The sequence below is a fragment of the Podarcis muralis genome, chromosome 13, assembly GCF_964188315.1.
Source record: "Podarcis muralis chromosome 13, rPodMur119.hap1.1, whole genome shotgun sequence".
Lineage (NCBI taxonomy): Eukaryota > Metazoa > Chordata > Lepidosauria > Squamata > Lacertidae > Podarcis > Podarcis muralis.
The window spans coordinates 29632949-29648198 of NC_135667.1; the positions used below are offsets into that span (position 1 = coordinate 29632949).

A 15250-nucleotide genomic window follows, 5' to 3' on the forward strand; every position below is an offset into this window, starting at 1 on the left:
GGGCCAATGAACCCGACGCCAGCGCGATGGATTGAATTGCACGTTTTGTTTTGTAGGCGCTTGTTAAATGTTATCGTTCTTCTTCGTTAATCGTTTGTTAGATGTTTGCTGGCACTCAGCATGTAACAGTGCAACGATTTCCCCCCCTTTTCTCCCTCATGCATTTAAAGTCAGTGTGGCGTAGTGGACATGGAACCTGACTTGGGCCACAGTTACCTGAGGCGAACCACAAAATGGCGCCCACCGCCCTTCCCCCCCCCACCTCAAAGGAAGAAGGGGGGAAAGGCGGAAAACGGAGGGAGGAGACGAACAGTGCCTCCTATTGACCAAAAGAGAACTGTGGAGGCGGCATGGAGGGGGAGCAAATCTGGCCTTCAATGTGTGCGCCACAGCAGCAGTGGGTGATGCATTTCTTGGAGGCTGGCTCTGGTGCCCCTGTGGATCCTGCTGTCTGAGGCAGTCGCCTCACCTTGCCTCATGGGTGGGTCGGCCCTGGCCCCTGTTATTGCCTGTTGGCCTAACTTCCTGAACACCATACATATAAACTTAAGGCAAATCTTTCCCACCATCATCATGACTTATGTCATGATGGACGTTTTCATGCCGTTCTGAAGTCAGTTACTGTTTTTTCCAGCTCCTTATTCACCAGTAAAGTTTGAAGCAGCCTCGTTGTTAAACTTGGTAGGAAACTAAAGGTGCACCCCAAAATTTGCTTTGTATGATTCGTCTTGGTGACTGGGAAGCTGCCCTGTTGACTTCAACGAAGGAAACCTCTCCGTTCAAAACCACTGTAGTTTTCGTTTTGGAAACGCTCATTAATGTGTGGTGACCAAAAAATGAGTAACTCCAGGTATGCTAAGCTTTGGGTCATCACAAATGCACATGCATCAGGAAAGCGTCCTCTAAGTTGCCTTCAACCTGTTCAAATTCAGGACCCCCCTTCAAGCCAAACATGCATTTGGGGACCCATTTCTTATGGCTTTTTTTTGCCATATATTTACATGATGGTAACACTGCTGTTGTGACCCACCTTAGATCATGCCATAACCTAATATTGGGTCCTCCTGACCCACCAGTTCAAGACCACTGCTCTAGGAGATTTGTGTCTTGCCCAATGTTTCCTTCCTTTTGGTGTAAGACACGGGACTTGTCCACACTTTGCTTGTCTCACGCCTAGAAAGCACGAGACCAAGTGGTTTTCTGTTTGCCCCACCACTTCCCCTGGGAAAACTCACTCTTTATCGCTGAATCAGAGGATACATCAATGTACGAAAAGCCCAACTGATGTGTGCTCTGATTCAGCAGTAAAGAGTGGGTTTTCCCAAGGAAAGTGTGGACAAGCCCATTGCCAAGCATGGCTACTTCATGCCAATAATTTCTAAAATAGATAGAAAATAAAGAATAAGAAACTGGAGGTATGCACACCCCACAATAATCTCTGGGCTACCACAAATTCCCAGGAGAGACCCATCTGTGAGACTCCATTGAACAGTATTTTTATGCTGTTTTATGGTTGTGTTATGCTGATTAGCTTTGTTTATTGTGCGCTATAAAAGTCCACAACTAGTTGGATGCTGACAGTTGAAAAGACATGACACAGAAGCAAAAGAGAATGACAAACAATTTTTATTTCACATCGAACCTTCTCCATCATGGAGCCTTATTACAGTGTGAAGAAACATGTCAAAAGATGGGTGGGATTAAAAACCCCTGTAACCAACTAAGCTATCCTTTAAAAAAAACTTGTTGAAAAATATATTGTGCTAACATAAATTAATTTCTTTTGATATATTGTAAACAAATGTACAGTCAGTAAAATGACTTAAAACAGGAGTGAGGAAACAAGGAATAGATTCAAAAGTTGAAGGTGAGAGGAAATAGGATTGTAGGGAGGAAATTATAGGACAATGAGGGGATCTGTTTTTCATAATAAAATAAGTAACTGCATTGCAACTAATCAAAGGGGGGATTAAAGTTTTACATGAATGGCACCTTTCACCAGTTAAGTTTAATAGATGTAATGAAATGATTCCAGATTCCACTGGTGGTGTTCAGAGTCCAGGACAAATGAATTCCACATTGCTAGAATGAGAACCTCGTAGCAATTAGGGAATTTTCTACATATATTGATCCTCTTGTCACTCTTGGGAGTATTTTGGGTTTAGCTGGGCTATCTGATCCCAGTAGATCATAAAGAGCTTCTCATTCATTTCTTTATCATTGTCATAACTGATGTTACATATGCTCAAATCAACCAATTTTGTTAGGTTTAGGGAAAGCTGGAGAAGGTTATTCAAAATAGCATCTTTATTAAACTGGAATCAGTTTTTAAAAAGAAACAAGCAACCAAACTTTCTCCCATGGGGGACGGCATTTTGAAGTTAAAAGAACACTCTCCCAACATTTCAGATCAAGAAGTGCAAGAACTTCTAATGTCATGTGTGAAGGTGAGTGTATGATAGGGTTGCCATATATTGAAGAGCAAAAAAGAGGGCAGCCCGAGCCGCTGCCAGCCTGAGCCGGGGAAAGAGACACATGGGTGCACGAGGCCTCTGCTGCTCCCCGTGTGCCTCTTTCCCCGACTCGGGCTGGCAGCAGCTGCGGTGTGCAGAGCAGCCCGAGTCCAAGCTGCCTGAGTGCCCCCCCTAACTCAGACATTTCCTTAAAAATGTGAAAATCCGCCTGGATTGGCATGTCCAGGTTTTCCCAGACGTATGACAACCCTACTGTATGGGTTTTCCCATATGTAACAGTGTAGTATCAGCCTTATAAACACAGTATAGAAACAGATCAAGCTGCCTAGAAAGGTCGCTGTTGCAGTTCTTTGGTCTGTTTTCAAGAGGATGCTTGACCTGCCAGGAATGCTTTGGTTGCAGGTCATTTTGCTAGTGCAGGAGTGTGCAGGAGCTGTCCCACAGATGTTAACACCTCCCAGCTGTAGAATTCAATAGTTCCAAAAATGTAAATGTGCCTGCAACCTAGATGCTGCCTTTTCTTTGTGAGATCTATGTTTACCCATGCAGGAACACTGTGGGGGAAAAGCCGCAACATTCCATAAAAATTCTTGTGCACAATACATCCCTTCTGCCACCTTTTTTGCTAAACAGAGAACAGGTTGTGAATCTATGTGCACGCACATGTATCTCTGTGAGTGCGTGCACACCAATGCACGCACACACTCATATCTTCCGAGAGATTTACCTATGTGCCGAAGCTGTAAAGAGGGGTGTGGGAATCTGAATTTATGATGTGGTTTATCTCCGTACATCATGGCATAAAGGTATTTTAAAAACCTAGATTCAAAGGTTTGTTAGCTCTCACAGCTCCAACAGGACAGCACTTAACCCAGAGAACATGTCTGCTTTGCTTTAAGGACAGGTATGCTTTCCTTCCCCACCCCTACCCTCCTTCTAGTGTGGGATTATGGCAAAATTGTCATGCCCGTGCTTCTGTAGGCCTTTGGAATAGTTAGGGAATCTCTAATCAAAGTGTGTATGTAGTGTAATTTTCTACCTGCTTAGACTGTAACTTTGCTGTCTAAAGCAGCATTTTTATATATTCTGTTGCTCCTGTTTTATATAAGGTGTGACCAGAAAGTAGGGTGAATCACCCCTGTATGCAATAATGGGAACTGCTGGATTCGCGGAGACATGTGGGAGGCATTCATCCGTATTTCAGCTAACATATGTGCATGTGTCTTGACATTTGTTAACAGGCCTACGTTCATGCCGTAGCATTTAGTAGCTGTTAATAGTGCAGTGCATTGTGATTGAAAATGGAGCAGAGAGTCAATATGAAATTCTGTTTCAAATTGGGTAAATCAGCATCGGAAACCCACAAAATGCTCACAATTGTGTACAGAGATGAAGCTGTAACTCGAAAGACAGTGTATGAGTGGTTTAAGTGTTTCCGTGAAGGGCGGCAAACCATTGAAAATGACCCTCAGTCTGGCAGATTGTCGACGAGCAGAACGGCGGCAAATTTTGACAAAGTTCATGAGTTATTGATGTGGGATTGGCGTTTGTCCGTCCGAATGATGGCGGAAGAATTTCATATTCCATGTGAAATTGTTACTGAGGTTACTGAGTTGTCCCATCCTCCATATTCTCCTAATCTTGTCCCACCAGATTTCTTTCTTTTTCCAAAACTGAAATTTGCACTGAAAGGGCACAGATTTTTCAACATTTCACACTTCCAAGGTGCAAGGGAACTGAAAGCAGTACGAAAAGAGGACTTCTCCAGATGTTTCCAACAGTTCTACTGTACTAATGTTATCAATGGTGCATTGTGTCAGAGGGGGCCTACTTTGAAGGCCTGTAAGGTATGTATGTTTGAATATTTCTCGCTGTCCAATTTCTGTGACCATTCACCGAATATTCCGGTCACACCTTGTATAATAAACCAAGCTTTCTTTGTTTCTTCATGTGAGAGCTTCTTGTGGGCATAAGGGTTAACACACATCCATAACAAGCACACGTCATAACTCCAGCAAAAGTTCCTAAACCTCTCAGCAGTGTGTATATGAGCATACTGTACATGAGTGCTGGTGGTGCACATGTAAGTCCAGGTACACACACTGTAACAAAGCAGAAGCCCCTTTTGCACCTGCCTGTGTGAGCTGCTGATTCTACACATCAGCACACATGACAGCTTGCTGAGGTGCAGGCGATGCATGGTTTTCTTTCCTCTCAAACATTCTTTCCCAGCTGGGGTGGAAGGATGGGTACCTGCATTTTCCACCTCATGTGTCTTAAGGGTCAAAGGCTTACTTCATTCATCCTGATCCAGCCTTTGTAGCAAATGGCTCCTTCTGCTGTTCCTTGCTGATCTGAAGCTGCACTCATCTCAGAAGGCATTTTCCACGCACAGAACAATCAGGAAGTCTGAGCAGCTATGTGTGTCCGCTGTGAGGAACTTGCCTCCGGCTGGAGGTGAGGCAAGGCCTTTGGACTGGCTGGAGGCTGTTCGCCACTCCTGACAGTCTTGATTTTCGGCCTGGCCTCCCAGTTGTTTGACACCATGCCAGACTGCCTTTTGTCTCCTGAACATACAAACAGCAGGGACATACAAAAGTGGATAGCTGAAGTCAACTGCATGGCAGAAAAAAGCACCCATCCTGACTTGTCTTAATCCATTATTCCCAAGGGCCAAACTAGACACAATGGCCTTGGTTGCATGTGTTTAAATGTGGAACTATCATCCCAATAGCATAGAAAGAGGTTGGGTCTGACTTTAACAGCCCAGTGTTTCCTGCAGATTCCCATTTACACCTCCCAGCAGCTCCTCTGACCAGGTGCTTTTCATAGATAGGTGGAATCTACACACATATTAAAAAAACGCTGTGAAAATGCTTTTTTTTAAAAAAAAGTTTTGAAAAATATATTGAATGTGCCATAGCTCATGGTCGCCATCTAGTGTCACATTTGTGTATTGTACTTTACAGCACACTTAAAACGTTTTATTTGCAGCTGTATAGCTGAGTCCATGGTCATGGTTCCTTCCATTACTTGTGGTAAGTGGAGAAGAAAAGCACATGGAGAGACAAGCTGTGGAGCAGGGGAGGTATGCAATAGGCAAGATGTAGGTTCTGAACTCCTCACCTGTGTGCTTCAAAAACCTTCCCCAGAAATCTAATATGCTGGACCTCATTACCCATTAATTTGCCCCTTCTGGGCCTCCTGAATATTTTCCTCACCTAGATATTCCCCAATTAGGTACAGTCCCACTTATGGGGGAACTGGTGAATATAGTTTGGGATGCCCTGCTTGTACCTCCCATATGGTCACATATCCCTACAGATGCTTTCTTTCCCCACATGTTACTCACCACATAGGATCCGTCATGACATTGCGCCCATTGAATGTGTAGATGGGGGACTTTGGGGAATTGAAACGAGCAGCACTACTGAAGAGGGAATTCCAACTCTTTGCCAACAGCTGGCCCTGCAACAGAAACAATGCTTTTCAAGCTAGAAAACAGTCAGCAGAAGCTGTAGGCCCCACAACATTTTTCTACAACCCAAGTGCCTCAGCCACAGCAGTGGAAGGCACAAGAATCCTGCCCTTCCCAAAAACACAGGAGTGCCTGCTAGGGTTATCACTTATCATGAGAATTAGTTGGGCAGTTGCTAGGCAAGCACCACATGCCTTTTTCATCAGGTACCAGTGCTCTCCTCAGAAAAGATGTCTGCATCAAATCAAGAATTCAACAGGATGTTGCTACTAGCCTTAAGGTTGACAATAGGTAGGTTCCTGTCACTTCTCTTCACGATGGAGACTAGGCTTTGGGTGGATGATGACAGGAAGGCCCGGAAAGTTCCACGCAGCTTCGCCTCCTGTGACTGCCGATAGCACCGCAGGTCAACGCCACCAATCCCATTCATGCTACCGGTCAGGGGGATGTTGAGGGCCACTAGGCGGAGCTAGAAAAATTGAGGGATTTTAGTTAAACACTTGACACCTAAGGAGGACAACAAGGTGGAGTAGATCAACCAGAGGAGTGGTGTCAATCAACCAGTCAGGTTCTTGTTATGGCCTTGCCAGGTTTTGCACCATATCTTCAAGGGGGCCTCCAGAAAGAAGAGGTTGGTACAGCAAGGTCTATAAAAAAAGGTAAAGGTAAAGGACCCCTGGATGGTTAAGTCCAGTCAAAGGCAACTATGGGGTTGTGGCGTTCATCTTGCTTTTCAGGCCGAGGGAGCCGGCGTTTGTCCATAGACAGCTTTCCGGGTCATGTGGCCAGCATGACTAAACTGCTTCTGGCGCAAGAAAACACCATGACAGAAACTAGGAAACCAGAGTGCACGGAAATGCTGTTTACCGTCCCACTGCAACAGTACCTATATATCTACAGTGGTACCTTGCTGTTAAATGGCTTGGCCCCCAAACAAATCAGCTCCCGAATGCCGCAAACCTGGAAGTGAGTGTTTCGGTTTGCGAATGTTTTTCGGAAGCCGAACGTCTGACGCAGCTTCCAATTGAGTGCAGGAAGCTCCTGCAGCCAATTAAAAACCACGCCTTGGTTTTTGAATGGTTTCGGGAGTCAAACAGACTTCTGGAACAGATTAAGTTTGAGAACCAAGGTCCCACTGTACTTGCATTGGTATGCCTTCAAACTGCTAGGTTGGCAGGAGCTGGGACAGAGCAACGGAAGCTCACCCCATAGTGAGGATTTGAACTGTTGACCTGTCCAAGAGGCTCAGTGGTTAGACCACAGCGCCACCCGTGTCCCTCCCCACCCACTGCTGCTAAATTCTTTGCCTGAGACAACACTCAAAAAGAAGAAGAAAAGGCAAGCTGTTGTGCCAGCAGCTTGACTGCCTTACACTCCTCTCCTGTTGAACTTACTGAAGGGATCCTTTGGGGGATGCTAGGTGGTACAGTCTGGACGGTTGCTTGGCTCTTGTCGTTTTGGACCTAGGAAGACAGGATACATGGTGAAACAAAACTATTTTTTAATGTGACTCAGCTTAAACTCAAATGCTGTGTCAACGAGCCCTTAAAATGCATGCGCACATAAACTGCAGCAAATATTGCCACCTCCAGACACCACCTGCCCCTCCTACTAGCTATGCACGGAGTGCAAGAGAACTAGGAAGGTGATGAAGGTGCTAGCAGCAGCAGTGCATGCAGCCTGTTCCCAGTAAGCGTTTTCTGCCTGTCTGTAGCTGTGGTGGGGCAGTTGTTGAGAAGAATTAAATAGACCTGTTGAGCCTGGAGTAAGGAGTTGTTGGTGTGTAGAGGAGGTGCTTTACAAAAAGATGAAATTTATTACTCAAAGGGGTTTATGTCACTTAATTTCATCATTACTTTATCCAGCAGTTAACTATGCTCTTCTGCAAGTGTGCCACCCAAATGGGTGTAATATTTTATGGGCTTTCGGTTTCTTTGCTCTCCCCACTTTCAGCCCTTTAACTTATGCCAGAACAAAACCCAGGAGACCTGCTGAATAGGCAATGGCAAAGCATTACAAGTTGGAAGAAGTCCACACCTGATTTCTGTCTGTAGACACCGAAGGGTCATCTCCAACCAGTAAAGACTCTGAATCCTCCAGCTGATCAAGAGACAATAGAAACATAACAGGCATAAGGCTGGACCGAAACGTGTAAAAAAACGAGCATTTGTTCTCATATGCAAAAAGTTTTTTTTAAAATGCCATCAGGGCAAGCATTGCCCAGGTAGCTCAAGTAAGCAAGCCACAAAAGCATAACTTAATCTCATCCTGATTTTTAAAGATAAAGAAAGCATCTGAGCAGCCCTCAGGGCAAAGGGTCTAAACAGTCCAGGGAATCGTAGAGCAGTCCTACCTCCTGCTGATGCAATAAACCCACTACAACATCATCCCTGGTAAGTGGCTGTCCATTCTCCTGTTTCATATAGTGGCCAACCAGATGCTTGTGTATCAGATATTGAGCGAGTCTGAGTGCTGCACATCTACAGAGTCATGCACATCAGTGTCCCAATGTTTTCTTACCAGAAGCCTGCTCCATCCCTTGGGGGTTCGGAAGAAAGCTTCATTCCCTTCACTGACGTAGACCAAGCTGCCTTCAGGAATGGAGGAGGCCGATTTGAACATCAGCTCTTTTGACTTGAAGATCCACGTGGAGTGCTGGAAAGTAAAGGAAGAGTAGGTGCCTTTATTAAAAGCACACTTACCCCCAACTGGTGGAAAGCTTTGCCATTCAGCGATCAAGAGACCTTTCGGTTAAGGCTGACCAGAGTTAAGGCTATCTCATGCTGCCTCTCAAGCTCCACAAAGCCAGGAAACAGGAAGCTAAGGCCGATGCTTTGAGAAACATGCTGCGACAACAGTTGTGCCACATCACAAGCTGGGCTTGCTTAAAATTTGCCATCCGTGCCCCCACGTTTTTCTTTGGTCTCTCAGGCCTCAATGAAGTGCCTGGACCTGCAAAGATGCTCCACATTGTTTTGGCTCTGTAATGACTTATGAAACACCTGAGCCTTGCCATATTGCTACAGGAATCGTTCAGTGAGTAAACTGTTTATGCCTGGGTGGAGTGTCTGTGGTGTGCGTGTTTCTGTGTATGTGCTGGGATGTGTGGGGCAGCAATGTGTGTGTGTGTTTTAGGGTGTGTGTGGTTGTGGAATGTGCACATCATGTTCTTGGGGGATCTGTGCGGTGCCCACAGTAATGTATCAGGCTTCCAAATGTGACCACAGCCCAACGGCTGGTGTCTCCTGGTCGGTCCCACAACTAAAACAACAGGCATTTACACATCCTATTCGCTAGGTGGCTCCCTCTGCAAACACTGAAGAACGGTCCATGAATATTGCTTCAGTATTTATACAGCACACACATCATATTATTTTGCCAACAGTGGCTATTATAGGCCTTAATGGGGCAATAAAACCATAATAATGTTTGAGGTGCTCCTCAGAACGTCATGAAATCAATGAAAACATGTCTTCCAGGAGCTTGAATTACTCCATAGCTTCCCACCCAAATTGGAAACAAATATATGACAAGATTGTATAAAAATTGGAGTAAAAGGGGTCAATCGTGTATGTGTTACTGTATCGTTGGCGATTTTCAGTGGATCATTTTGAAATTTGACACAGGGCTAGACTTCATCAGGTGGGTGATTTATGCCATGCTTTACATTTTTAGTTGCTTCAAAAGAGGGGACAGAGGGGAAGGCGCGGGCGTCCTCCCCTCTCTCCCCGGACCCCTTTTGAACCAAGGGGCAGCAACGCGGAGAAGCGATCTTCTCCCCTCCGCCCCTTGCTTCAAAAGAGGGGACAGAGGGGAAGGCGCGCGCATCTTCCCCTCTCTCCCGGCAAGGGGCGGCAACGCGGAGAAGCGATCTTCTCCCCTCCGCCCCTTGCTTCAAAAGAGGGGACAGAGGGGAAGGCGCGCGGCGCTTCCCCTCTGTCCCCGACGGTCTCCTTAGGAACGCATTGATTGATTTTCAATGCATTCCTATGGGAAACCGTGCTTCGCAAGACGAAAAACTCGCAAGACGACAAAACTTGCGGAACGAATTAATTTCGTCTTGCGAGGCACCACTGTAGTTGTTTATTTCCTTGACACCTGATGGGAGGGCATTCCACAGGGTGGGCGCCACCACTGAGAAGGTCCTTTGCCTGGTTCCCTCTACCTGTACTTGTTCAGCTCTTTACCCTGGACTAACTATTGGAGGGAGTATCAGAAAGGAGAAGAATGAAGGTGACCTACCTTAAACCCATACTGGTTTTCATTGGAAGAATCCTTCAAAGACAGCCCATCATCTGCACAGCAGAAAAAGGACAGAATGAACTAACCAGCCACCATCCATACCTTTGTGGCAGGAAGCAAATATTCCATCAACTGTACAAGAAAAAGCTCCCCACACCAAAAGAGGAGAGCCTGTAAACAACATCCTGAAGTGCTGCATATTTATTGTTCTAAATTAGAATGGCTGGCAGACAACAATTCTTCCTTACTTACTGACTTGGCAACACACTCACAGCTCAAATTCCAAGACCAGTATGCTGTCAGTGGTGGTAAAGAAGACTATGGGAAAACACCCAAACAGGGCACATTGCATGCATTTCCACAAGTTTCTCTTCCCTTGTAAAGGTGGTGAAGAAGGGACTGGCTAGGGCTAAACGTCTACTAGAAGCGTATATGCAAGTCATTTGCATAGATAGTTATGCAAATGAAGGATCGAAAGTGACGTTCAGTGATTGGATAGTTTGTATGCAAATGAAGGATCGAAAGTGACGTTCAGTGATTGGCTAGTTACAGAAAATGGTTACTGTTGCATTCTAGTGGAGCTCTATATAAGCAGGCTGACTGAGCTCCTCTCTTCAGTTCTGTTCCACCTTACAAATAAAGAGCTGTTTGAAGAATCGCTGTGTCGTCTGATATGTTCGCCCACAACTTAACATGCGGAGTCAGAGAAAAACCCTCTGCAGACTATATCCTCGCGCCCTCCCAAAGTGGCTGCTGGTTGACCATATATGCTGGATAGATATGCAAGCCACATCAAACCGCAGTAGAGCAGATACGCAAGAGAAGTCGCACATTATTAGCCAGAGAGAAAACGGCTCGCACCTGAATCCAAAGATGGGTCCTGACTCAACTGGAAGAAAACAAAGAGCACAGAGATGAGTACCACATTAGCCAAGTTATAGAGACAAATGGGGTGTGCAGAAAACACCTTGCCCAGTTTGGGGTGGGACTCAGTGAAAAATGGAATCAAAAGATTTTTAAATCGGCCTCCTTGCTGAGCAAGGGACCCTTAACCCACAGGGCTGCGTCTTATGTGTGGGGAGCTTATACCAAGTTCAGGGGCCAGCAGCATTAATTTTGTCTGCAGACCAGCACTTCCTGCTTACACACCGTCTGTTGTACCCAACCATTTCTGTAAATTTTGGTTGTGGTTCATCTTATGGCACTTTGTATTTTAAATTATTGCAAGTTGCTTTGAGACCTTTTTTTTATTTTGTAAAGAGCAATTAATTAATGAAATGCATTTGCCAATTATGTAATAAATACCACTACTACTACTACTACTACTACTACTACTACTACTACTATTTCAGCCAAGGCTGCTGCTACACCAGAACCAAACATTTCTGTTTGTTCCGCACAGGAAATATTCCTTTGGCCTGTCCTCTCATGCAACAGAGGTTTGGATTGCTGAACTTTGGGTGGAGCCTGGAGCTACTTGTCTTTGCAAGACGTATTATAAAGCAGCGAAAAAGCAGCCATTTGGCCCTGCCAACTCACCGGTTGCTTGCAATGCCTCCTGGGCGGGATAGGGATCACCCTCTGGAAATAGACAGATGGCAGGCAGGGGAAGGAAAAAACACAGGTTAAAGAGGAAAGGGGGTTAGCTTTCAGCATTAGATACAAAATCCCACAAAGCAAGAAAAAGCCCATCCCATGTATGTGATGTTTAAAAAACAGCTGAAAAGACAGATCCCCAACTTTCCACAAGTCACTCTTCTAAATACCATGTGGCTGCTCCATCTCCCTAAGATTGAGGTGGGGTCTTTTTGTGTGGTGGATGAGCATCACTTACATTAAGGTAAATAACTCCCGGTGGTCCAGGAGGGCCTGGGGGCCCAGGCATGCCGGGGTTTCCTGCGGGGCCTGGAGGACCCTAGAAGAAGCAGAGAAGGGAACAGAGACACTGGGTGTTATCTGAATTCTGAAACCGAACTTTGGAAACACCATTACATTTCACACCTTGACGTCTGAATGGGCTGGCGAATAGCCTGCCTGCTTGCACAGCTGTTTCTCGTGCAAGACTCAGGTGGACTCCAGTGCTCTAAGGAAGTCAGCCTGGGATCTTTGGTTCCATACAATGCTCATTTAGTCTGGGGTGGTGGGTGGAAACTGGGGCCAAGAGGTCGAATGCAGAGCCCTCTGGGGCTCTCTACCTGTATCCCATCACCAAGCCCTTCTTGAGTGCTTTTGCCTGGCTGGACTGAGCCTTGAACTGTGATTACGCCTCCTGCTAGCAGGACCAGCCTACCCATGAGGCAAGATGAAGCAGTTGCCTCAGGGCAGCAAGCTCTGGACGGCTGGGAGGGGCAGCAGATCCGGCCTCTGATGAGCACACCGCTCATGATCTTCTCCCCCCCCCCCCGTACACTCGCAGCTGCATGCCAATGCGTGCATGCGACAGCGGGCGCATGCCAGTCAGGTGCGTGGTGGGTGCACAGCAGCATGCAAGCATGCAGCAGAGGGGACAGGGGCAGCAATTTGTGTTTTGCCTCTAGCATCCTGGGCTGGCCCTGCCTGCTAGCCTGGATGGAGGGATGGTTTGTATGCGTGCATGCTGAAACTTGTGACTTTTGCATGGCTGGAATGTATCCTTCTGTTCAAAGGTAGGAGTCGCATCCATTGCTCCACCCACTTTTGCCTCTGGCCACACCCACCACATGGACCCCATAAGGCTGCCACGAGGGAAGCCAGCCCTCAGACTGAAAAAGGTTCCCTACTCCCAATTTGGGCAAAAGTGCTTCTTTTTATCTGTTCTGTTCTGGTTTTTTTTTTTAAGGAAAAGGCCAAGATTGGGAAGACAGCACATTCTGAAGGCAAGATACATTTTTTTTTTCAAAAAAACAACCAAAACCAAACCAAGGTTTGTCGGAGAAGATGAAATGGCTGGCTTACACGGCTGGCAATCGAGCCATATATCTCAAGGTCTCCTTTGCCATTCTGGAGGAGGAGGAGAAGAAAAAGACGCCAACTCAATATCCTGGTATTATTCACGGGCACATCTTGCCCATCTATGTCATTTTTACTTAATACATAAGCCACACACACCCTGCCTCTTTTCCTATTGACTGCAGAAATTCAGGATGTTTACACCCATGGCAGGTTACATTTTGGAACACAAGCACCATTAGCAAAGGCTGGGAGAGTCTCCTGACACTGCACTTTTGGCTCTTTCTATAAACTACTTTGAGGCTTTGTTACAGTCAACCGGGATATAAATCTTGTGACATGAAATAGTAAATAAATAAATAGGTCAGTAACGGTGGCAACATTTTTTCTTTTTTACTGAGCCATGCCTAAATATTAATATTGGCATCGCTTTGGAACATGCATGTATCAATATGATGGAACTCTTGGGGATGAGGAGAAGCAGTGGGACATGTTCAAGAATTGTTGGTTGATTTTTCGGGGTTTTTTTCTACAACCTGTGTGCACCCTAAGAGGAGATCCTGGGGAAACGCCTCCTCCAATATGGCCCATGACATGGGTAGGCAAACTAAGGCCTGGGGGCCAGATGCGGCCCAATCGCCTTCTAAATCCGGCCCGCGGATGGTCCGGGAATCAGCATGTTTTTACATGAGTGGAATGTGTGCTTTTATTTAAAAGGCATCTCTGGGTTATTTGTGGGGCCTGCCTGGTGTTTTTACATGAGTAGAATGTGTGCTTTTATTTAAAATGCATCTCTGGGTTATTTGTGGGGCATAGGAATTCGTTCATTCCCCCCACCCCAAATATAGTCCGGCCCCCCCACAAGGTCTGAGGGACAGTGGACTGGCCCCCTGCTGAAAAAGTTTGCTGACCCCTGGCCCATGACAATCCAGACTAGCACTGAAAGCCCACTAAAATACCTTTCGCCCTACACTGGCTTCCGCCTTTGTTTTTTCTTCTTCCACAGGCAAAGGCTTGTAGCAGACACCAAGCACAAGTTTCCCCTTAGCTGATCCTTAGAGGAAACACTGCCCCGTGCACTCAGCGTTAAGACCACCAATCCTAAATGGCAGGGTGGGGGCAAACATATTTCAGTGTACCTCTTGGTAGGTAAAAGGTGTCCAGGAGTCAGAGTCAGCTTTTGCTGTTCCATGGCAGTTGCAGCAATCCTGAGTAAGAAAACACAATGAAGGGCCTTAGAACGAGTTTTAAAAGAAGAAGAAGAGGAAGAGGAAGAGGAAGAAGAAGAAGAAGAAGAAGAAGAAGAAGAAGAAGAAGAAGAAGAAGAAGAAGAAGAATGCATCACAGTGCTTTGAGGATGTGGGTCCTCTTTGCACAACTACGTACCCGTTCTCCAGGTTCTCCTTTTTCACCCTGCAAGGGGGAAGAAAAGAAACCAAACGGGAGGTCAAATCACCATGACACTCTTATAGGTACAGCCAGGGACACAGCGACAAGCCTATTCATAAGCTTATGATATAACCAGGATCAGGAGCTCTCAAGTTAGGGAACAACACTCCTGGGGATGGTCCTTCCCCCCCAACCCAATTTTGGGAAGAAGACAGGGTGGCTCGCCAACTCAAAGGACACTTCAATGAACATGTGGGCAGCACTGCCTGAAGCTGATGGTTCGGGAGGACTTTAGAGTCTCTAGGTTCAAAACAGGCCTTTCTTCACAGCAGCTTCTCCTGCCCAGTGTACAAACTTGCACTGCTAATTCTGTTCAGGGTGTGATGAGGCTAACCAGGTTATTAACTGCTGCTTTGTCCCCTAGGTTTCATTGCAGCTCTTTGCTTCTGAATAGATTGCAGGGGAATACATGGCTGGAGTAGTAAATGGGCTTTTGCCACAACCCAGCAAAGCAGATCTAAAGTTGCAGGCAACTTCCCTGCACTTTAAAGTATGAACTCAGGAAGTCTGTGGCCTTGTCGTCAAACACACACACAAATTCATGCTGATACCCAAAAGTTCTTAGAATTGGCTATTTTGCACTGCTCTTTGCAAGGAGAGAACTCTCCTTCCTTGGAGGTTTTTAAGCAGATGTTGGATGGCCACCTTGCATGTCTGCAAGATTCCTGCATTGCAGGGG

At 46.1% G+C, this 15250-nt stretch overlaps 1 protein-coding gene across 1 annotated transcript in view; it reads right to left on the minus strand.

The window, feature by feature from the left end:
* Positions 1–1608: 1608 nt before the first annotated feature.
* Positions 1609–15250, minus strand: part of LOC114582797 (uncharacterized) — a 37938-nt gene continuing 24296 nt past the window's right edge. The window contains exons 14-26 of the mRNA XM_077917293.1: positions 14509–14535; positions 14262–14330; positions 13129–13173; positions 12029–12109; positions 11734–11775; positions 11056–11083; positions 10195–10247; positions 8473–8607; positions 7990–8052; positions 7347–7415; positions 6227–6421; positions 5827–5942; positions 1609–5041 (exon numbers count right to left, since the gene is read on the minus strand). Of these exons, the coding sequence (XP_077773419.1) occupies positions 4846–5041; positions 5827–5942; positions 6227–6421; positions 7347–7415; positions 7990–8052; positions 8473–8607; positions 10195–10247; positions 11056–11083; positions 11734–11775; positions 12029–12109; positions 13129–13173; positions 14262–14330; positions 14509–14535 (1119 nt within the window). The 3' untranslated portion in view covers positions 1609–4845. The remainder of the gene's footprint in view (positions 5042–5826; positions 5943–6226; positions 6422–7346; positions 7416–7989; positions 8053–8472; positions 8608–10194; positions 10248–11055; positions 11084–11733; positions 11776–12028; positions 12110–13128; positions 13174–14261; positions 14331–14508; positions 14536–15250) is intronic.